This window comes from Apteryx mantelli, chromosome 29 (genome assembly GCF_036417845.1).
Source record: "Apteryx mantelli isolate bAptMan1 chromosome 29, bAptMan1.hap1, whole genome shotgun sequence".
NCBI lineage: Eukaryota > Metazoa > Chordata > Aves > Apterygiformes > Apterygidae > Apteryx > Apteryx mantelli.
Window position 1 is genome coordinate 1317666 of NC_090006.1, and position 21447 is coordinate 1339112.

Consider the following 21447-nt stretch of genomic DNA (forward strand, 5'->3'; position numbering starts at 1 on the left):
TAAATACAAGCGCAGTAGAAAAAGCCGCGGCAGGGCAGCGCGGTGCCCGCGCGTGGGCGCCGCCGGGGCTCAGTGCTGCTTGGGCACTGGGTCCTCGAAGCAGTGGTTGTCCAGGCCCTGCCCCGCGCCCTGCTCCGTGCTCTCCTTGGTGGTGGCCGCGGGCGCCCGCGGGCTGGGTCCTGCAGGGAAGAAGGGATAGTGCCAGGCTGCGCCCAACCCCGGGGAGCCACATGGGTCCTGGTGACGCCCGTTGGGGACACGGTGGGGGGCCGCGGGCACGATGGCAGGCAGCTCCCCGCAGTGCCTTACCCACGTAGCTGAGCAGGACGGGGAGGAAGATGAGGCCGTGCGCCAGGCCGGCGAGGGTGATGATGAGGTTGAGGCGGAAGAAGAAGATCTGGATGAGCTGGGCCTTGGCGAAGGCCAACACCACGATGCCCGGCAGGTTGGTCATGGCCACGCCGGCCACCACCTGCGCCGGGGACAGGGTCAGCCGTGGCAGGGCCGTGCCACCCTGCCCCTCGCGTCACCCTGCACAGCCCTCCCCGGGGGCCAGGCCACCCCTAGGGGTGTCCCCATGGCCAGGCCACGCCGTGCCCACCTTGCTGCCCATGTTGACGGTGGCCTCAGCTGCCCGCTCCACGCGGCTGGGCTTGGTGCTGCGGCTGAAGGCGCAGGTGAGGTGGGACACGAACTCCACTGAGATGCCCACGGCCTGCGGGGATGGGGTGGTCACCAGGGTGGCACCCATGGGTGCCCCCTGGGCTGGCATGGCTGGGGGGAGTAGGGGGGGGTGCCCACCCCATGTCTGTGCCCCCTGCGTGACTCATTTCTCCCTGTGCCACCCTGTGTGCCCCAGGCCCCCGTGTCCCCGTGCCACCCTGTATGTCCCAAGCCCTTGTGCCATCTCGTGTACCTTCATGCCACCATGTCACCCTGTGTGACCCAGGTCCCTGTGCCACCCTGCATGTCCCAGGCCACCCCATGTGCCCCCCCCTTGTGACTTTGTGCCCATGCACCCCACATGCCTTTTGCACCACAGGTGCAAGCAGCCCTAGATCCTTCTGCCATCCTGCGTGTCCCAGGTCCTGATGCCACCCCATGCACCCCATATCCCCATGCCACCCTGCGGGCCCCCGTGCCCCGCACCGCGACCAGGTTGATGAGGGCCACGGCGTTGTAGGGGATGCCCCAGAGGGCCATGGCGCCCACGGTGTCCACGAGGATCATGACGAGGGTGATGAGGGTGGCGGCGCTGGAGCGCAGGTCCATGCCCAGCAGCACGAAGGAGACGCCGAAGGTGGGCACCAGGCACAGGGCCAGCGTGAAGAGGCCCTCAGCCACCACGCTCAGGTACTGCTCATAGTACACGTAGGTCACCCTGCAAGGGAGCGTCACCACCGTGCTGGCACCCACAGGGGTGCCCACCACACCTGGGTACCCCTAACTGAGTGCTGGGGTGCAAACCCTGACCCTGGCTGGGCACCCTAACCACGCACCAGGGCACCCATGGTGACCCTGACTGGGCACCCACGCTGATCCCAGCTGGACATCCCCCTCCTCAACTGGGCACCCATGCTCATCCCAAACTGGACACCCCAGACTGGGCACCCATGCTGAACCCCAACCGGGCACCCCTAACCGGGCACCCCTGCTCATCCCTCAACTCAGCACCCCAAACCGGGCACCCACGCTCATCCCAAACCAGGCATCCTAACTGGGCACCCATGCTAAACCCCAAAACGGGCACCCCTAACTGGGCACCCATGCTGAACCTCAGCTGGACACCCCTAACCGGGCACCCATGCTGAACCCCAACTGGGCACCCTCAACTGGGTACTCAAGTTCATCCCAAACTGGGCACCCATGCTGAACCCCAACTGGGCACCCCTAGCCAGGCACCCATGCTCATCCCAAACCGGGCACCTCTAACTGGGCACCCATGCTGAACCCCAACTGGGCACCCTTAACTGGATACCCATGCTCATTCCAAACTGGGCACCCATGCTGAACCCCAACTGGGCACCTCTAGCCGGGCACCCATGCTCATCCCAAACCAGGCACCACTAGCTGGGCACCCATGCTCATCCCGAACCAGGCACCCCTAACCGGGCACCTCTAACTGGGCACCCATGCTGAACCCCAACTGGGCATCCTTAACTGGGTACCCACGCTCATCCCAAACCGGGCACCCCTAACCGGGCACCCCGCTGGGGGCGGCGGGCGCTTACGTGTAGGGGAAGACGCGGAAATCGGGGGGGGTGCCGGGCACCTGGCGCAGGGTGGCCGTGATGTTGTCGGCCAGCTGGCGGGCCGCCCGCAGCGCCGCCGTGTACTCCTGCGAGTTGGCCAGCGGCCGGTGGTACGCCATGAACCGCGAGGCTGCCGGGAGGGCGCCGGCGTCAGGCGGGCACCCCAGGGCGCCCCGGCCCACGCCCGCCCCCACCGCCACCCCCCCCCCAACCAACTCACCCAGGATGGTGCCGTTGGGGTCCATCTTCACCGAGGTGTCGTAGGCGCCCAGGCCGCTGCGGGTGCAGGGGGAGCGGGTGAGGGTGGGCACCCCGGCGGGCACGTGCCCAAATATCTGTGCCCACGTGCGTGTGTGCCCAAAATGCCTGTGCCCTGAAGCGTGTGCCCGTGTGCATGTGCCCATGTGCATGTGCCCAAATATCTGTGCCTGTGTGCATGTGCCCATGTGCATGTGCCCAAAATACTTGTGCCCAGATGCGTGTGCCCATGTGCTGCACCCGTGCGCATGTGCCCGAGTATCTGTGCCCACATGTGCACGTGTCCATGTGCATGTGCCCAAAACACCTGCGCCCATGTGCATGTGCCCGAGTATCTGTGCCCGCGTACGTGTGCCCCCGTGTCTGTGCCCAGACGCGTGTGCCTGTGTGCATAGGTGCATGTGCCAGTTTCCTGTGCCCACGTGCATGTGCCCATGTGTGTGTGCCCAAAATACCCGTGCCCATGTGCTGTGCCCACGTGCACATGCCCAAAATACTCGTGTCCCTGCGCTGTGCCCGCTGGCATGTGCCCATGTGCCTGAGCCCAAAATATCTGTGCCCACATGGATGTGCCCATGTGCTGTGCCCACGCGCATGTGCCCGAGTAGCTGTGCCCGCATGCGTGTGCCCATGTGCACGTGCCCAAAATGCCTGTGCCCATGTGGACGTGCCCGCACGTGTGTGCCCACGCCCCTACACCCGCGTGCGTGCGCCCAGATGCCCGTGCACCCATGCCCACCCGTGCACCCCCCAGGAGGTCCCCGCGGCGGGTGCCACCTACCCCTTGGGGCACTGCAGCGTGGGCTCGTCGGAGAGGAACCAGGGCAGGAAGCGCTCGAACTCGTCCACCGTGGGCCGCCGCGACACGTTGAGGCACTTGCCCAGGAGGCAGGTGAGGGCTTCTGTGGGCAGCGCCGGGGGCTCAGGGGTGCCCGCACCCACGGGTGGGCCCCCGTCCAAAGCCCCCAGCCCGCCGTGCTGCCCCGCTCACCGCTGGTGGCGGGGCAAAACTCGCCCTTCTGGGGCCCGAACTGGTGCACCCGGCAGCAGCGCCCCGTGGGGTTGAGCCAGTCGAGGAAGTCGTCCACCCACGAGGTGGCCGGGATGGCCAGGTAGGACCTGGAGATGGAGAAGCAGCAGGGTGCCAGGACCTGGGTGCCCACCGGTGGGTCCCCCCCCAGCCATTGCACCCACCGGCGCCCCACTCACACGTTGGGGAAGAGGGTGGCGTATTGGATCTTCTGGGTGAGCGAGTTGGCGTCGCAGCCGGCGCTGGAGCAGATGGCGTTCATGCCGGCCAGCGAGGAGAAGTTGTAGCCACCGGTGGTGACGAAGTAGGTGGGCACCCCCACGGCCAGGTACTTGTTGAGGGCGGTGAAGTACTCCAGCATGTAGGAGTCCTGGGGTGGGGGGGGGGGGGGGGGGGGGGGCGACACGACACTCGTCAGCCGCCGAGCACCCGCGCCGAGCACCCGCCGCCCACCCACGTCCATGCCCGGCACCCACCTTGGGCATGGCCAGCTCCTGGTCCAGCCCCACGGGCACCTGCAGCGTGAGGTAGATCCCGGCGCAGGACAGGAAGAGGAAGAGCAGCACCTGGCGGGGGGGGCACCCAGCGTGAGTGGGCACCCGGCACCGGGGAGACCCCACCACCACCACCACCAAGGTGCTGGGAGATCCCCCTCTGGCCAAGAGCTTCTGGGTGCCCAGATGTCCCACCACAAACCACCCAGGTGCCCCAAAAGTCCCCTTTGGGCCCCCAAGAGCCCCAAGTGGCCAAGCACCCCTGGGTGCTCCTGGGGTCCCTGAGCCTCCGGACCCTTGGGTGCCCCCCCGTGGCCTCCAGGATCCCCCCAGACCCTCCTTGGACCCCCACGTCACTGAAGGACCCCACCAGACCCTCTGGTCCAACCCCCAGGACCCTCTCCAAGACCCCAATGTCCCCCTACACCCCCCAGGACCCCCATGTTCCCCCAACGCCCCAGATCACTCCCTAGTGTCCCCCGACCCCCAAGACCTCTTTAGACCCCCCCAGGACTCCCCCCAGACCCCTATGTTCCCCCAGCCCCCCATGTGGCCACCAGGACCCCCCCCCATGTCCCCCCCAACCCCATGTCCTTCTGCAACCCCAGCCCCCTCAGGACCTCTCCAGCCCCCCAAGACCCTCCTCGACCCCCATGTCCCCCTGCACCTCCAGCCCCCCCCCCAGCCCCAAGACCTCTCCAGCCCCCCACGTCCCCCCCCCCAGCCCCCCGGCTCACCACGAGGGGCCGGGTGATGTGGTGCAGCAGCAGGGGCACGTAGTAGCGGTGCATGAGCGGGCGCAGCACCCCGGTGCCCGGCCCCCCAGGTGCCCCCTTCTCCAGCCCCCAGCAGCAGCACACGTCGAAGCGGGCGGCCTGCGGGCACGGTGGGGCTGTGGGCATGGCCGGTGTGGGGCACCCTCCTGCCCCACGGCACCCTGAGCCCACCCTGTGCCCACCCTAGGCACCCTCCTGCCCTGGGGTGCCCCGTGTCCACCCCATGTCCACCCTGGGACCTTCCTGCTCCATGGCACTTTGGGCTCCTGGCATGCCCACCCTGGCCACCCTCCTGCCCCCGGGGTGCCCCATGTCCATCCTGTGCCCCCTCCTGCCCCATGGCACCCTGTGCCCAACCTGGGCACCCTCCTGCTCCATGGCACCCCATGTTCATCCTGGGACAGCCCTGGGCACCCTCCTGCCCCTGGGGTGCCCCATGTCCATCCTGTGCCCCCTCCTGCCCCATGGCACCCTGAGCCCACCCTGGGCACCCTCCTGCCCCATGGCACCCCATGTTCATCTTGGGACAGCCCTGGGCACCCTCCTGCCCCCGGGCACCCCATGGCCACCCCATGGCCACGCCAGGCACCCCAGACCCTCCTGCGGGCACGGGCACCTCCTGCCGGCGGGCGTCAAGGGCCAGCAGGGCCACGAAGCCCGTGATCTGGAGGAGGAAGTCGAAGGCGATGGCCAGGGCGGCGGTGAGGGCGAAGCTGCGGACGGCAGGCATGGAGGAGAGGGAGCCTGCGGGCACCGGGCCGTGAGCGTCTGCCCCGTCCCCGTGCCCCCTGCTGCGCACCGTGCCCGCCACGTCCCTGCGCCCATGCCCGACGTGTGCACCGTGCCCACCATGTTCCCATGCCCACCATGTGCATGGTGCCCAAAGTGTCCCCGTGCCCATGGCATGTACCGTACCTGTTGTGTCCCTGCACCCGTGCTGCACACCATGCCCTTCGTGTCCCCATGCCCCCCGTGCCCATGATGTGCACCATGCCCATCACGTCCCTGTGCCTGCCATGTCCCCATGCCCATGATGTGCACCGTGCCCATCACGTCCCTGTGCCCGCCATGTCCCCATGCCCATGGCATGCACCATGCCTGTTGTGTCCCCATGCCCGCCGTGTCCCTGGGCCCATGATGTGCACTGTACCTGTTGTGTCCCCACGCCCATCATGTCCCTCTGCCCACCATGTCCCCATGCCCATGATGTGCACCATGCCCGTTTTGTCCCCATGCCCATGGCATGCACCGTGCCCATCGTGTCCCCATGCCCACCGTGTTGGCCACGTGCACCACACACGTTGTGTCCCCGTGCCCACGGAGTCCCCACACCCACTATGTCCCCACGCCTGGGCTCACCCAGGAGGAAGCAGATGACCTCGGAGAGGCTGCACAGCAGCATGCTGGGCGCCACCTGCGCCAGCACCCGCCCGATGTGCTGGTCCCGCGTCTCACCCGGCGCCCGCACCGACTGCTGCTGGGCCACGGCGGTGAGGCTGGGTGCCTGCTCTGGGCACCCACTGCCCCGGGGGAGCACAGGCGCCCGCTGGCCAGCCAGGGTGCTGCCCCCATGCCCAGAGGGGTCCCTGTGCCCCACAGGACCCCTATGCCCAGCTGTGCCCCCATGGCCATGTGCCCCATGGGGATCCCCATGGGGGTCACCATGCCCCCCCATTCCCTCATGCTCATCTTTCTCATGGGGATCCCCCTGCCCCACAGAGACCCCTATGCCCAGCCGTTCCCCCATGCCCATGTGCTCCACAGGCACCCCCATGCCCAGCCATGTCCATGTTCTCCATGGGGACCTCCATGCATCCATGCCCCATGGGGACCCCTATGTCCAGCCATGCCCCCATGCCCATGGGCACCCCCATACCCAGCTGTATCCATGTTCTCCATGAGGATCCCTATGCCCATCCATGCCCACGTGCCCCATGGGCACCCCCATGCCCAGCCATGTCCATGTTCTCCATGGGGTCCTCCATGCATCCATGCCCCATGGGGACCCCTATGTCCAGTCGTGCCCCCATGCCCCATGGGCATCCCCATACCCAGCTGTATCCATGTTCTCCATGAGGACCCCTATGCCCATCCATGCCCACGTGCCCCACGGGCACCCCCATGCCCAGCCGTGTCCATGTTCTCCATGGGGACCTCCATGCATCCATGCCCCATGGGGATACCTACGCCCAGCCATGCCCATGTGCCCCATGGTGTCCCCATGCCCCCGGCCCTGCCCGCCCACCTGGTACTCCTGCACGAAGATGAAGATGTTGTCGGCGCCCACGGCCAGCACGAGGAAGGGCACCACCTCGAGGATGATGAGGGACGAGGGCAGCCCCATGAAGGCCAGGCAGCCCATGGAGGCGAAGACGGCGCCCAGCACCACAGCGATGCCCCCCAGCGCCAGCGTCACCTTGGACTCCACCTGCAGGCAGGGCCGGGGCACCCGCTCAGGGCCCGCCGGGCACCCTTGGGTGCTCCCCAGCCTCACACCCGAGGAAGAGGAGGGTGTCCGCCTTACCAGGACGCGGCGCCACGCCGTGTACTCGCCCAGCGCCAGGGCCACGTAGGCGAAGACGACGAGGTAGCTGATGGCGAAGATGGGCACGTCCTCGCCCGTGGTGCGGTTGATCTCGTCCTCCAGCGAGCGCTGCGGGCGCAGGGGCGGGTGAGCGCCCGGCGGCGCCCGGCGCCCTGCCCGCCCCGCGCCGGCGCCCGCTTACCTCGGCCATGAAGGCCACGGAGAGGTTGGAGCCGTGGGTGCGCTGGAAGTCGCGGACGATGGCGAGGAAGCGCTCCTCCCAGAGCAGCGCCCACTCGTAGCGGGCGTCGTGGCGCGGGAAGTTGTTGAGCGAGTAGGTGATGAGGAGCGCCTCGGCCTCCGTGTACTCGGAGCCTGCGGGCACGGCCGTCAGCGCCCGCCGTGGCACCCAGCACCCGTGCCGGCGAGGCACGTGGCACCTATGTTGGCGGTGCACGCAGCACCCACGGCAGCCATTCCCACGGCACCTCCGCCAGCAGTGCCCGCGGCACCCTTGCCAGCGACGCCTGCGGCACCCGTGGTGGTGATGCACGTGGCACCCGTGACGGCGATGCCCACAACACCCATAGCAGCAATGCAGGTGACACCCATGGCAGCAACGCACGCAGCGTCCGCGCCAGAGATGCCTGCAGCGCCCATGGCAGCAAGACACGTGGCACCCGTACTGGCAATGCTTGCAGCACCCATAGCGGTAACACGTGCGGCACCCATGGCAGCGATGCCTGCAGCACCCATGGCAGCAATGCATGTGGCACCCATGGCAGCGATGCACGTAGCAGCTTTGGTGGTGATGCATGTGGCACCCATGCTGGCGATGCTCACAGCACCCACAGTGGTAACGCATGTGGCACCCGTGGCAGCAGTGCACGCAGCACCCGTGCCAGAGATGCCTGTGGCAGCAATGCATGTGGCACCCGTGCAGCACCCATGGCAGCGATGCAAGTGGCACCCATGGCAGCGATGCCCGCAGCACCCGTGCCCGTGGTTCCCCTGCCCGCCAGGGTGCCCGTGGGCGCCCAGCTAACCTGGGTACCCGCCGAAGGCGAGGAAGGGGAAGACGGGCCCGCCGTACTCGGCCATGCAGCTCAGCTCCAGCGCCGTGATGTCCTTGAAGGAGAGCGGCGAGCTGGCGGGCACACGGGCGCCGGGTGAGTGGGCAGCCGTGTGTGCCCTGACCCTGCAGCACCCGCACCCGGGGCGCCGGGATGGGCCTGGCACCCTGCACCATGTGGATACCACCCTGGCTTGGCCACCCGCAACCCCACAGCCTGGCATCCCCCAGGAATCAAAACCATGCCCAGAACTCTGTCCCGAGTGGGCATCACCCCAACCCCACAGACCAGCAACCCTCGGGCACCCACCATGCCCAGTACCCTGCTCCATGCTGGCATCACCCTGGCTTGGCCACCTGCAGCCTCACAGCCGGGCATCCCATGGGCACCCACCATGCCCAGCACCTTGCTCCATGCAGGTACCACCATGACCCCAAGGCCAAGCAACCCACGGGCACCCACCATGCCCAGCACCCTGCTCCATGCGGGTACCACCTTGACCCCAAGGCCAGGCAACCCACGGGCACCCACCATGCCCAGTACCCTGCTCCATGCGGGTACCACCTTGACCCCAAGGCCAGGCAACCCATGGACACCCACCATGCCCAGCACCTTGCTCCATGCAGGTACCACCATGACCCCAAGGCCAAGCAACCCACGGGCACCCACCATGCCCAGCACCCTGCTCCATGCGGGTACCACCTTGACCCCAAGGCCAGGCAACCCACGGGCACCCACCATGCCCAGTACCCTGCTCCATGCGGGTACCACCTTGACCCCAAGGCCAGGCAACCCATGGACACCCACCATGCCCAGCACCCTGCTCCATGCGGGTACCACCTTGACCCCAAGGCCAGGCAACCCATGGGCACCCACCATGCCCAGCACCCCGCTCCATGCGGGTACCACCTTGACCCCAAGGCCACCCACCATGCCCAGTACCCTGCTCCATGCGGGTACCACCTTGACCCCAAGGCCAGGCAACCCATGGACACCCACCATGCCCAGCACCCTGCTCCATGCGGGTACCACCTTGACCCCAAGGCCAGGCAACCCATGGGCACCCACCATGCCCAGCACCCCGCTCCATGCAGGTGCCACCTTGACCCCAAGGCCAAGCAACCCATGGGCACCCACCATGCCCAGCACCCTGCTCCATGCAAGTACCACCCAGCTTTGCAACCCTAGCACCCTACAGCTGCCCTGCCATGCCCAGCACCCTGCTTCACACAGGTACCACCTTGACCCCAAGACCAAGCAACCCATGGGCACCCACCATGCCCAGCACCCTGCTCCATGCAGGTAGCACCCAGCTTTGCAACCCCAGCACACTACAGCCGCCCTGCCATGCCCAGCACCCTGCCCTGCATGGACACCCCACCATGGCCACCCCGACCCCCTCCAAGGAGCACCACGGGGGCGCCGTGCCCAGCACCCTAGGGGCACCCCACGGCCCCGGAGAGGCCACCCACTTGATGCAGTAGAGCAGATGGTCGCGCCAGTCGACGGTGCCCGTCACCTTGCCCACGGTCTGGGTGGCGGTCATGGCCAGGCGGGTGCCGTTGTTCTGGAAGTACTGGGTGACGCTGGTGACGCAGCAGTCGGCCAGGCTGGCGTTGGCGGGGTTGAGCGGGGCGTAGCAGACGTCGCTCAGCGTCACCGCCCGGCCCGCCGCCTCCACCCACACCTCGACGGCGGCCAGGCGCTCCTGCAGCTCCAGCAGCGCCCGCAGCACCTCGGCCGTCAGCAGCCCGCTGAAGTTCTTGGCGCCCAGCACCACTGAGTCGTAGGAGGCCGCCGGGCGCCCTGGCGCCCGCACGATGACCTGGTTGGTGCGCAGGAAAGGCCCGAAATGCTCGTCGTAAAACGCCTTCTCCCGGCGCGCTTGGCTGCCCGGCGCCGACCACAGCTCCACGGGGTCCGTCACCAGGCGCACCATGGCCATGCCGGCCGCCAGGGCGCCCACGGCCACCGCCGCCGTCGCCAGCGTCGCCGCCGGGTGCCGGGCCACCAGGGCACCCCAGCGGCTGAAGGCCGCGTGGGTGGAGCGGGCGAGCCGCGCTGCGCAGCCTGGCGCCCGCCGCGGCGCCGGTGATGCCGCGGGTCGCCGCCGCGGCCGGACGCAACGGCGCGCCGCCACGCCGGTGGCGAAGAGGAGCACCAGGAGGCCGAAGAGCAGGCAGCAGAGCACCAGGGCGCCGTCGGCGGCGCCCAAGCGGAAGGGAGGCGGGGGACCCGGCGGCGCCGGCACGACCGGGCAGGCTTCGGCGCAGTCCTGGCAGGAGCAGGGCTCGCCGGCGGCGTCCAGCGGCTCGCCGCAAGGCCAAGCCCGCCCGTTCAGCGGCTCCAGGTCGCCGCCGGGCCGGGTGCCGTTGGGCACCAGGCGGAAGTCGATCTGCAGCGGGGCCAAGCCGTTGTTCTTGTCGCCCTGGAAGTCGAGCCAGCGCTGCGCCGTGCACAGCTTGGCCCCGTAGCGCCCGCACATGGCGTCGATGGCGTAGCCGCCCGTGGCCGGCAGCCGCACGCCTTGGCACGAGGTGAAGGCGGCTTCGGCGAAAGCCCGGTCATAAAAGCATTGGTATTCGAGGACGGCGAGCTGGCTGAAGCCCGGCACCGGCGCGTATTCGGTCACGCGGGTGACGTTGGTGAAGAGGCTCTGGTCGGGGCTGCAGATGTTGCGGCAGTAGATGTTGGCGAAGTTCCTGGCGCAGGCCGGGCAGCGGGCCAGCACGGCGCTGGAGAGCGCCACGCTGAGCCGCAGGGCGTTGAGCTGCGCCGCCGAGCAGCACACCCGGGTTTCGTTGACGCCGGCGGGCACCAGCTCGGGGCACACGGCCCGCAGCTGGGCCAGCAGTGCCGGCGTGGCCACCCGCGCTGGCGCGTTGGACAGGCAGGGCACCTTGGAGGGCACCAGCGAGACGTTCACCTCGGGGTTCTTGCCGCACTCGCCGTAGAAAGCGCAGTAGCCGGCGCGGTGCACGGGCGTCAGCGTCGGCGCCGCCTGCGGAGCGCACGGAAGGCGGCCTGGCACCGGCGGCACCCGTCCCGCTCCGTTCCGCCCGGACCCTCGCAACCAACCCCCCCCCACTCGGCCGGCATCACGCCAGCTCGGCCACCCCGATCCCGCCACCCGCGGCACCTACCAGCGCCAGGAGGGTGCCGAGCACGGCGCCGGCTAGCGCCAGGGCTGCCGGCATGGCGGGCGGCGGGGGGAGGCCGGCCGTGCCTGCCTCCGGCGAGACCCCGTCTCCCTCGGGGCGGCTTCTTCGCCCGTGAGGTCTTTTGGCCTGACGGCGCCCAAGCCAATCAGCCGCGCCGGGTGCCGTAAATCCCTTGAGATCATTAACCGGCTCGGCCCCGATCGATAGCCACCGCCAGCCCACACAGCCCCGGCGGGGAGGTGCCCGGATTCCCGCGTCCCCTCGCTTGCCGGGGGCTTTCCCACGGGTGCCGCGAGCCGGTGGCGAAGGGGACGAGGGGCAGCATTGCGCCCCGCATGGTGGGGCGCCGTGGGACCACGGGGACCGAGAGGCGCCCAGCGGCAGCGCTCGGTGGTGCTTGTGCCCGGTGTGCCCCAGCCGCCCCCAGTCTCCCGGCAAAACCCGTTCGGAACCGGACACGGGGAGTTCGGTGCCCGTAGGCGCGCGGGGAGGAGGCACGGCCGTGCCCACCCAGAGCGCCCCAGCCAGGTGCCCCGTGGGCGCAAGATGAGCAGTGAAAAACCCGGGGGAAGACGGAAACGGAGAGGCGATGCCAGCCACGGGAAACCCCGGCTGCCAGCCTGGCACGAGGGGCAGTGGGGACAGAGGCACCCTGCAAACACGTGGCACCCCGGGAGCACCCCAGCGAGGCCCACGGCGCGTGCCAGGGACGAGCAAGAAGAGAACCGGGCTCCCTCCCTACTGCGTGGGCAATAAAACCTTTCCTGGTAATGAGAGCGGGGCCATTGGGCACGCTGAGGGCAGAGAGATGCCAGTCCCGGAGCCCTCTGCCCCACATGGGTGCCAGGAAGGGTTCAGGGTCCCTGCGCGGCCTTGGGGAACAGCTGTAGCCCCGATAAGGCGCTGCAGCAGGAGATAGGGGTGCCCGGAGCGATAACGCCGAGCGGGCACGGGTGCCGCGCCTGCTGCACACGCCACAGGGCAGGGCTCGGCGCCGCGCGGGGCACAAACCTGGCCGCCTCCGGGGGCACGCTGGCACCCGCCGAGCCAAGCCGGGCTGAGCGAGCGGCGCCGCGCAAATGAGATCCCCCGGAGGATGAGCCCAGGCCACCCGGCTGGCACCCACAGCGCTGGGGAGAGGTGGGCACAGCGCCAACCTCGGCGATGGCAGCCCCGCGGCGAGCCGGGAGCATGGAGCCGGGCTACGGGGTGGCAGCGCCCGCGTCCGCACTGGCACAGGGGCAGCAGGTGCCTAAAAGGAGGCCAGGAAGCCCCCCGGGTTGGCAGCGCCACTCTCGTGCCCTTGCCCGGGGCAGACGCCTTACCCTTGCCCTGCTTTACGGCTCCCGCAACGGCCTTGGCCTCGATAAGGGGGCCGATAACGCCCTGGCACCTTCGCCCCGCGTCAACGGGGCACGCCGCATCTCCCGTCCACGTCACCGCTGCCCGCCGCCGTCACGTAGCCCGCGGGTGGCGGGGAGAAGCACCCCAAGAGCAAACAACACGCTCGGCCCGGTCCGCTGGCACCTTTATTGGGCACGGCCGCCCGCAGGCTACGGCACGGAGATACCTCGGCCTCGGGGGGCTGCGAGGCGGCCGCGGTGCCCCCAGGGGCCGGAGGGCACAGTCCGGGGCACGCGGGGGGACTCAGGTCGGCTGCGCGGCCGGGCGCTTGGCGCGGTGGCGGGCGTATTTGAAGCTCTGCAGTGGGTTGGCGGTGCCGCGGGTCTGGAGCAGGGGGGAGAAAAGCAGCGTCAGGTCACCGTTGGCACAGCGGGGACGCTCGGGCACCCGGGTGCTAGGTGGCACCCGTGCGCCCAGCTGGGTCGAGGGTGCCCCGCGCTCACCTTGGGGCCGCCCCGGCGGCCGGCACCGGCGTGGGGCACCCGCTGCCGCTTGCGCTTCTTGAGGGCGGGCTTGGCGACGCCGCGGAGGCTGGGGGGCACTGCGGGCACCGCGGAAGAGGGCGTCAGCGTCCCCGCAATCCTCGCCCGCTGTCCCCATCCCGGCCCCCCCCCGCAACGTCCCCGTGCCACCCCTGGGCGCCGTCTGCAGCCTCCCCATCCGGGGGCACCGCTCCCAGCGTCCCCCTCCCGTCCCCGGCAGCGCCGAGGTGCCCCTCTTGCCCCTTCCCCTTGCCAGCGCCCGCCGCTCGGCACGCGACATACCCAGGTACTCGGGCACGTTGCGCAGGTGCGGCTTGACGATGGCGGGGTGCAGGGGCTTGTCGTGCCGCAGGACGTGCAGGTCCCGGGGGTTGTCCTCGAAGTACGTCTGGGCGCACGGAACCGGTATGCGGTAGGGCCCGGCGCTGCCAGCGCAGCCTGGCACCCGCCGCGCCCACCCCGGCCCCCCCGCCGATGCCACCCGACGCCCCGCGGGTACCTTGAGCTTCTCCGAGTTGAGCAGCTCCTCCTTTATCTCCCGCAGCCGAGCCTCCTTCACCGCCTGCTTGGTGACGGAGCGCATGGCGTCCTGGGGGGACACAGGGTCAGAGCTGCTGGCCCTGCCACCCCCCCTCACCCGGTGGCACCCTCGTACCCGCTGCCGGCACCCCGATCCTGCCCACGCACCCGGCACCGGTAGCGCAGTCCCTCGATCTCCTCCATGCAGAACCGGTAGGGCTGCAGCATCGACTCGCCGCCGTCTGGGGACGCAAACCGACACGGCGTCACCGCCGCCCTCGGCGCCGGCGCCCACCCAGCACCCTCGCGGCGCCCTCCGGCGCATCCCGACGTCCCTTCGCACCCGCTGCCCCCACCCTGACCTCCGGCGAGGGCGTCCTCGATCTCGACCAGCCGGTCCTGCTCCTCGGGCAGCACGAAGGTGAGCGCCGTGCCGGGGTTGTCCGCGCGGGCCGTCCTGCGGGCGCGGAGGGTTGGGGCGCTGGGGGGGAAGGCGGGCACCCCCCCGGCCCCCCCGGACCTACCTGCCCACCCGGTGGATGTAGGACTCGACCGTCGGCGGCACGTCGAAGTTGATGACGGCGGCCACGTTTTGGAAGTCGATGCCTCGCGCGACGCCGTACTCAGGGTCCTTGCCCCTGCCGGGGGGGGGGAAGATGGGACATCAGGGTGGCACAGGAACACCCTGGGCAGGGGGACACCCTGGGCAGGGGGACATCGTGGACAAGGGAAGCCACGCAGGCAGGGGGACTTCGGGGACCACGGGGGCACCTGGAGCAAGGGGGACCCACGTGGGCACAGGGACACCCCGGGCAAGGGGAACGCCGTGGGCATGGGGACAGCGGCAGCAAGGACACCTTCGTGGGCACGGGGATCTCCCCTTGGCACGGGAGCCCCATCCCGGCGACGCGGTGGCACCCGCGGGGACCCGGCGGCCGCTCACTTGTCAGCGGCGGCAGCACCCTTGCGCTTCTTGCGCCGGGGCTGCGCGGCGGGTGCTGCCGGCGCCTCCTCGTCCGTGGCCACGATGTAGTCGTAGATGCCCCGGTTGAACTGGGTGATGACGTGGCACCTAGGGGACGGGTGGGCGCCCGTCAGCGGGGCACAGCCCACCCCGGCGGGGCGGGCATCGTCCCCCCGCTGCAGGCACCCCCCCTTTCGTCCCTTGCGGGCACCCCTTGCCCTTCCTGGGACCCCCCCAGGGCGTCCCTTGCGCCCCGTGGGTGACCCTGTGGGTGTTATGCCCTGGGCACCCCATGCCCCCCTTGCGAGGGACCCCGTGGCCACCCTGTTCCCCCCCAAACACCCCTTTCCCTCCTCCACGGTCACCCTGGCACCCCATTCCCACCCAAACACCCCTTTCCTTCCTCCACGGCCACCCTGGCACCCCATTCCCCCCCAAACACCCCTCTCCCTCCTCCACGGCCACCCTGGCACCCCGTTCCCCCCCAAACACCCCTCTCCCTCCTCCACGGACACCCTGGCACCCCATTCCCCCCCCAAACACCCCTCTCCCTCCTCCACGGACACCCTGGCACCCCGTTCCCCCCCAAACACCCCTTTCCCTCCTCCACGGACACCCTGGCACCCCGTTCCCCCCCCAAACACCCCTTTCCTTCCTCCACGGACACCCTGGCACCCCGTTCCCCCCCAAACACCCCTTTCCCTCCTCCACGGACACCCTGGCACCCCATTCCCCCCCCAAACACCCCTCTCCCTCCTCCACGGACACCCTGGCACCCCGTTCCCCCCCAAACACCCCTTTCCCTCCTCCACGGACACCCTGGCACCCCGTTCCCCCCCCAAACACCCCTCTCCCTCCTCCATGGCCACTCTGGCACCCCGTTCTCCCCCAAACACCCCTCTCCCTCCTCCACGGACACCCTGGCACCCCGTTCTCCCCCAAACACCCCTCTCCCTCCTCCATGGCCACTCTGGCACCCCGTTCTCCCCCAAACACCCCTCTCCCTCCTCCACGGCCACCCTGGCACCCCATTCCCCCCCCAAACACCCCTCTCCCTCCTCCACGGCCACCCTGGCACCCCGTTCCCCCCCAAACACCCCTTTCCCTCCTCCACGGACACCCTGGCACCCCGTTCCCCCCCAAACACCCCTTTCCCTCCTCCACGGGCACCATGGCACCCCGTTCCCCCCCAAACACCCCTTTCACTCCTCCACGGACACCCTGGCACCCTGTTCCCCCCCAAACACCCCTCTCCCTCCTTCATGGGCACCCTGGCACCCCGTTCCCTCCCCAAACACCCCTTTCCCTTCTCCGTGGGCACCCCGGCCCCCCCTTTCCCCCCAAGCAGGGTACCGGGAGCGGGCGGGCAGCTCGGAATTGAGGGCGCAGGCGGCGATGCCGAACTGCTCGAGGAAAAGCTTGAGGCGGTAGCAGCGGGCGAGGGTGCCCACGAAGAGCAGCGCCCGGCCGCGGAGCAGCGCCAGCTTGAGCAGGGCGCACAGCAGCAGGAACTTGTCCTCCTCGGTGCCGCAGCGCACCTCGTACTGCCGCAGCTGGGCGCCGCCCGGCAGCTGGGGCTCCCGCGGGCGCAGCGTCACCTGCGCCCGCCGCGCCGGGGTGAGGGGGGGGCGCAGGCACGGGGCCACCGCCACCCACCACCCCGAAACGGCGCTCGCCGCGCTGCCCGTGCCCGTGCCCCGCTGCTCGCTGCGGCCCCGCGGCCCGTGACGCCTGCGGACCCGCATCCCTCCGCCCCTAGTCGGGCCCACGGCACCCACGGAGCCCCCCTGACCCCCACCCAGCACCCACCGGGCCCCCCCGCAGCACCCACCCACCGGGTTGTGCAGCACCAGCTCCTTGAGGGCCTCCACGTCGGGGTTGAAGGTGGCCGACATGAGCAGCGCCTGGTAGATCTTGGGCAGGTGGCTGAGGGGGGGGACGGTCTCAGCGCCGACCCCCCCCCCAACCCCTTCGGCCCCCCCAGCCGTGGCAGTGCCCCCCCAAATCCCCTCGAACCCCGTCCTGGCCTCACCGTGCCCCCCAGCTCTGGCACTGCCCCCAATATTCCCCAGGCCTGGCGGTGCCCCCCAGGTCTCCTGGCTCTGGCAGTGTCCCCCAAACCCCTGGCTGTGCCCCTTGTGTCCCCCAGGCCCGGCAGGGTGCCCCAAACTCCTGGCCGTGCCCCCCCAAGTGCCCCCCAGCTCTGGCAGTGCCCTCCAAGCCCTCAGCTGTGCCCCCCAGTCCTTCCAGTGCCCCCCAAACCCCTGGCAGTGCCCCCCAAGTCCCCTGGCTCTGAGAGTATCCCCCAAAACCCCATCATGTTGCCCAGACTGCTCGGCTGTGGCCCCCCAGTCCTGGCAGCGCCCCCCCCCCAACGCCTAGCAGTGTCCCCAATGTCCCCCAGCCCCAGCAGCATCCCCCAAACCCTTGGCTGTGCCCCCCAAGTCCCCTGGCTTTGGCAGCATCCCCCAAGCCCTCAGCTGTGCCCCCCGGTCCTGACAGCGCCCTCCGAATGCCTGGCAGCGTCCCCAATGTCCCCCAGCCCCAGCAGCGCCCCCCACGTCCCCCCCCCAGCGCCCCTCACCACAGCAGGGCCTTGAGGTCGTCGCCGAAACCGAAGGAGAGCAGCAGGTCGGCTTCGTCCAGCACCAGCAGCTCCAGCGAGTGCCGCAGCGCCAGGCTGCGGGCGTTGAGGTGCGCCAGCACCCGTCCCGGCGTGCCCACCACCACGTCCGGCTTCTCCATCAGCACCGGCCTGCGGCACGGGGACAACCCGGCGCGGCGCTCGTCACCCGTCCGCCCGGGGTGCCCCCCACCCCGCTCCCCGCGCGCGCCTTACCTCTGCGCGGCGAGCTCGGCGTGGGCGCACACGTCGGCCACCCGCACGTCGCGGGCGCAGAAGGCCGCCAGCCGCCGCAGCGCCTGCACCACTTGCTGCCCCAGCTCCTTGGAGGGCACCAACACCAGGGCTCGCACCGCCTGTGCCACCGCCGCCGGCGCCTGTGCGCACCGCCACCGCCACTGTCAGCATCCCGGGGCGCCGCGGGGGGACGTCCCCGCCGTGCCCGGCGCACCCAGCCGCCCGGAGCGGGGCGGATCGTCGTCCCGCGGTGCCCCAACTCACCGCCTTGACGCGCAGCAGGTGCTGGAGCAGCGGCAGCCCGTACGCCGCCGTCTTGCCGGAGCCCGTCCGGGCGCGGGCCAGCAGGTCGCGGCCTTCCAGCGCCAAGGGAATGGCCTCGGCCTGGATGGCCGTGGGTTTGGCCCAGCCCAGCTCGGCTACCGCCTGCGGGACCCGCACTGTCACTCCAGGGGGGGCTTGGGCATCTGGGATCCTTCGTGGCACCCACCCCGGCGGCGCAGAGGTCACCCATCCCGGGAAGCACCCAGACATCCTGGCTCCCTGATGCTCTGCACGCTGGGTGTCCCAGGTGTCCTGGCTCCCTGATGTCCCCCACCCCAGGGGTCCAAGAGGTCCTGGCTCCCCAGTGTCACCCTCCCCAGGGGTCCCAGCTCCTTGATACCCCCCACTCCATGGGGCACCTGGGCATCCTGGCTCCCTGATGCCCCCCACCCCGGGGGTCCCAGGGGTCCTGGCTCCCCAAAGTCACCCATCCTAGGAGGCACTCAGGTGTCCTGGCTCCCTGATGCCCCCCACCCCGGGGATCCCGGGGTCCTGGCTCCCCAATGACACCCATCCTAGGAGGCACCCAGGTGTCCTGGCTCCCTGATGCCCTCCACCCCGGGAGTCCCAGGGGTCCTGGCTCCCCAATGTCACCCATCCTAGGAGGCACCCAGGCATCCTGGCTCCCTAATGCCCCCCACCCCTGGGGGCACCCAGGCGTCCTGGCTCCCTGATGCCCCCCACCCCGGGGGTCCTGGTTCCCTGATATCCCCCCCGGGGCGGGCGGGAAGCTCCCCAAAATCCCCTTGGAGGGACCCAGGCGTCCTGCTAAGCACCCTCCCACCCCGAGGCGCCTCAAAGCCCCCCACCCCAAGAACCCAGGCGTCCGGGCTCCCCCAAACCCCCTCCCCACGAGGGGGGGGGGGCGACACAACTTGCTGCCCCCCTTCACGGGACCACGGTGCCCCCAACGCTCCCCATCGCGAGGGGACCCGAGCGTTCGGGATCCCCAGCGGCCCCGCCCCGAGCGGACGGGGACCCCGAGGAACCCCAGGGCCCGGGAACCCCTCCCCGTGGGGGTCCCGCCCAGACCGGAGCAGGGGACGGAGCCCCCCCGGGGCCCCGGCGCACCCGCAGCAGCCGCCCGTCCAGCCCCATGTGCTCGAAGCCCCGCGCCGCCTCCGCCATCGCCGCTCGCCCTCTAGTGCGCCTGCGCGCTGACCACAGACACTTCCGCCGCGCGCCTAGAGCGCCCGCTCCCCCCCCCGCCAGTGCCGCTCCGCGCGCTGGAGGACCAAACAGCACCACTCGGATGCCTGCATCCTCCCGCTGCTGCCGGGGGGGGGACGGGGACAAGGCGGGGGGGGGACGGGGGAGCCAGGACGCCTGGGCTCCCTGCCCAGCCTGGCCCAGCAGCAGGGCCGCCCCACCCTCTCCCAGCACCCCAAGAAGCTCCAGCCAGCCCCATCGGAGCCCCCTGAGCGTTTATTGAACCGCGAAGCGCGCACGCGTAGCGGGGGACGCGGCCGCCCCTCGCCACCGGCGGCAGGCACGGCCGCCCCCGGGGGGCCCGGCGGGCGCAGCGCCGAGGCGGGGTCGGCGCCCACGGGGTTACACCAGCTTCTTGGCCTCGAAAAAGCTCTTCAGGTGTCTCATCTGCCAGATGCCGGTGAGGATGAGGATGATGGTTTGGGCGATGGACCACCACAGCACCCGCTGGTTGGTGCTCTCGCTCGTCATGCGGAAACGCTCCTCCCGGTACTGCGGGCACAGCGCGAGAGGGGCGTCAGCGGCGGGTGCGGACCCCCTCCCCAGCCCTTCTCCGGCTGCTCCCCCCCTCTCCTCACCCGCTGGTAGTTCTGCTCCTTCTGGATCTGCTCCACCTGGTCGAGGAGCTGGCGTGCCCGGAGCTGCAGCTCTGTCAGCTTGTCCTTGGCGGCGATTTCGGGGTAGTTGTTGGTGTGTTCCCCCACCTGGATGTCCAGGTGCACCCGCTGGGCACAAAACGGGTTGGATGAGCGGGTGCCGGGTGCCCGGGTCACCCCCGTCACCCGCCGCCTCGGCGCGCGGGGCTCTTACCAGCTTGCCACCGGCGAAGAGCGCCATGCGGGTGGAGTTGGAGTGGAGGCAGATCTGGTGCTCGCCCGGCGTGTGCGAGGTGAAGGTGAAGCGCCCCTCCGAGCCGTACTGCCGCGACAAAATCACCTGCGGGACACGGCGTCAGGGCTCAGCCTGCTCCGGGGAACCCCCCCGTCCGGGCCGGCGGGTGTCCAGGCACCACCAGAGACCCCCTGGGTGGGTGCCCCGCGGGCCCTGGCACGGCTCACCTTGCCATCGGGGTCCTTCACCTCCACGTGCATGCCCAGCCCCGGCGTGGAGGGCAGGAACGACTCCGACTGCTTGTCCCACAGCTGCGTCCGGTAGTTCCCTGGGGGTGGCAGCAGGTCGGAGTGGGCCTGGCATCCCAGGACCACCCAGAGACCCCCCAGGGGTGGGGGACTCCCAATTATCCCCCAGCTCCCGGTGGTCTTTTTTGTTGCCCCCCTCCTTGGTTCCCTGGGGTCTCTTCCATCCCCCCCGGTGGTCTCTCCCGTTGCCCCCCCCCCAATTCCCTGGGGACATTCTCACCCCCCCCCATCCCCTAACAATCTCTCCCATTGCTCCCTCTCATTCCTGGGGGTCTCTCCTGTTGCCTTCCTGGTTCCCAGGGGTTTCTCCCATTGCCCCCACCCAGTTCCTGGGGTTCTCTCCCTTCCATCTCCTAGTAGAGCATCCCATTGCCTCCCTTCATTCCCAGGGATCTCCCGTTCTCGGGGGTCTTTCCCCCCCATCCCCTAACAGTCTCTCCCATTGCCTCCCTTCATCCCCCGCCACATCCCGTTAACAGTCTCTCCCATTGCTCCCCCCCGGTTCCCGGGGGTCTCACCCTCGTGCCCTAACGGTGTCTCCAATTCCCTCCCCCGGTTCCCGGGGGTCTCTCCCATTGCCCCCCTCCCCCGGTTCCCGGGGGTCTCTCCCATTGCCCCCCCGGTTCCCGGGGCCTCTCCTCGCCCCCATCCCCTAACGGTCCCTCCCGTCGCCCCGCCTCCCCCCCAGCCGCCGGGGGTCTCTCCCGCGGCCCGCACCGATGACCATGGTCTCGTCCGGGATCTCCTCGATGAAGCAGCGCTTCTCGGTCTCGCCGATGTGGAAGTAGAGGGCCTGGGCGCCCCAGGCCGCCAGCAGCACGGCGGCCACGGCCGCCCGCAGCGCCCCGCCGCCCGCCATGGCCCGCACCGCCCCTCCCGCCCCGCCCGCGCGCATGCGCCGCCCGGCGGCGCCGGCCGCACTGCGCAGGCGCCTCCCCCTCCGCCCGCGCAGCGCGCAGGCGCCGCCGCCTGGCGGCC

The 21447-nt window shown here is 70.3% G+C and overlaps 3 protein-coding genes across 4 annotated transcripts; all 3 read right to left on the bottom strand.

Annotated features, from left to right (window-relative positions):
• Window positions 1–69: 69 nt before the first annotated feature.
• On the bottom strand, window positions 70–12406 carry NPC1L1 (NPC1 like intracellular cholesterol transporter 1). The gene is made up of 20 exons (XM_067312257.1): window positions 12311–12406; window positions 11551–11694; window positions 9880–11408; window positions 8381–8481; window positions 7537–7709; window positions 7335–7463; window positions 7056–7238; window positions 6170–6284; window positions 5427–5554; window positions 4772–4909; window positions 4017–4106; window positions 3720–3910; window positions 3502–3629; window positions 3292–3412; window positions 2473–2528; window positions 2232–2382; window positions 1150–1381; window positions 602–715; window positions 310–472; window positions 70–179 (listed from the first exon to the last, which is right to left on the bottom strand). Exons 1-20 carry the CDS (start codon window positions 12404–12406, stop codon window positions 70–72), a joined length of 4092 nt encoding a protein of 1363 aa, XP_067168358.1.
• Window positions 12407–13080: 674 nt separating this feature from the next.
• DDX56 (DEAD-box helicase 56) lies at window positions 13081–19284 on the bottom strand. 2 transcript variants are annotated; one of them, XM_067312326.1, is made up of 14 exons: window positions 19193–19283; window positions 18062–18223; window positions 17777–17937; window positions 17522–17692; window positions 16773–16863; window positions 16291–16535; window positions 14917–15045; window positions 14498–14611; window positions 14336–14430; window positions 14142–14215; window positions 13954–14043; window positions 13737–13842; window positions 13416–13513; window positions 13081–13296 (listed from the first exon to the last, which is right to left on the bottom strand). In XM_067312326.1, exons 1-14 carry the CDS (start codon window positions 19247–19249, stop codon window positions 13216–13218), a joined length of 1674 nt encoding a protein of 557 aa, XP_067168427.1. In that variant the 5' UTR covers window positions 19250–19283; the 3' UTR covers window positions 13081–13215. The 2 variants fall into 2 exon arrangements, 1 of the variants encoding a protein (XP_067168427.1); XR_010886526.1 differs by lacking the exons at window positions 13081–13296; window positions 13416–13513 and having other exon boundaries at window positions 13759–13842; window positions 14110–14215; window positions 19193–19284.
• A 244-nt stretch (window positions 19285–19528) lies between these two features.
• On the bottom strand, window positions 19529–21379 carry TMED4 (transmembrane p24 trafficking protein 4). Its single transcript, XM_067312329.1, has 5 exons — window positions 21187–21379; window positions 20389–20489; window positions 20141–20266; window positions 19909–20055; window positions 19529–19822 (listed from the first exon to the last, which is right to left on the bottom strand). Exons 1-5 carry the CDS (start codon window positions 21362–21364, stop codon window positions 19673–19675), a joined length of 702 nt encoding a protein of 233 aa, XP_067168430.1. The 5' UTR covers window positions 21365–21379; the 3' UTR covers window positions 19529–19672.
• Between the last annotated feature and the right edge of the window lie 68 nt (window positions 21380–21447).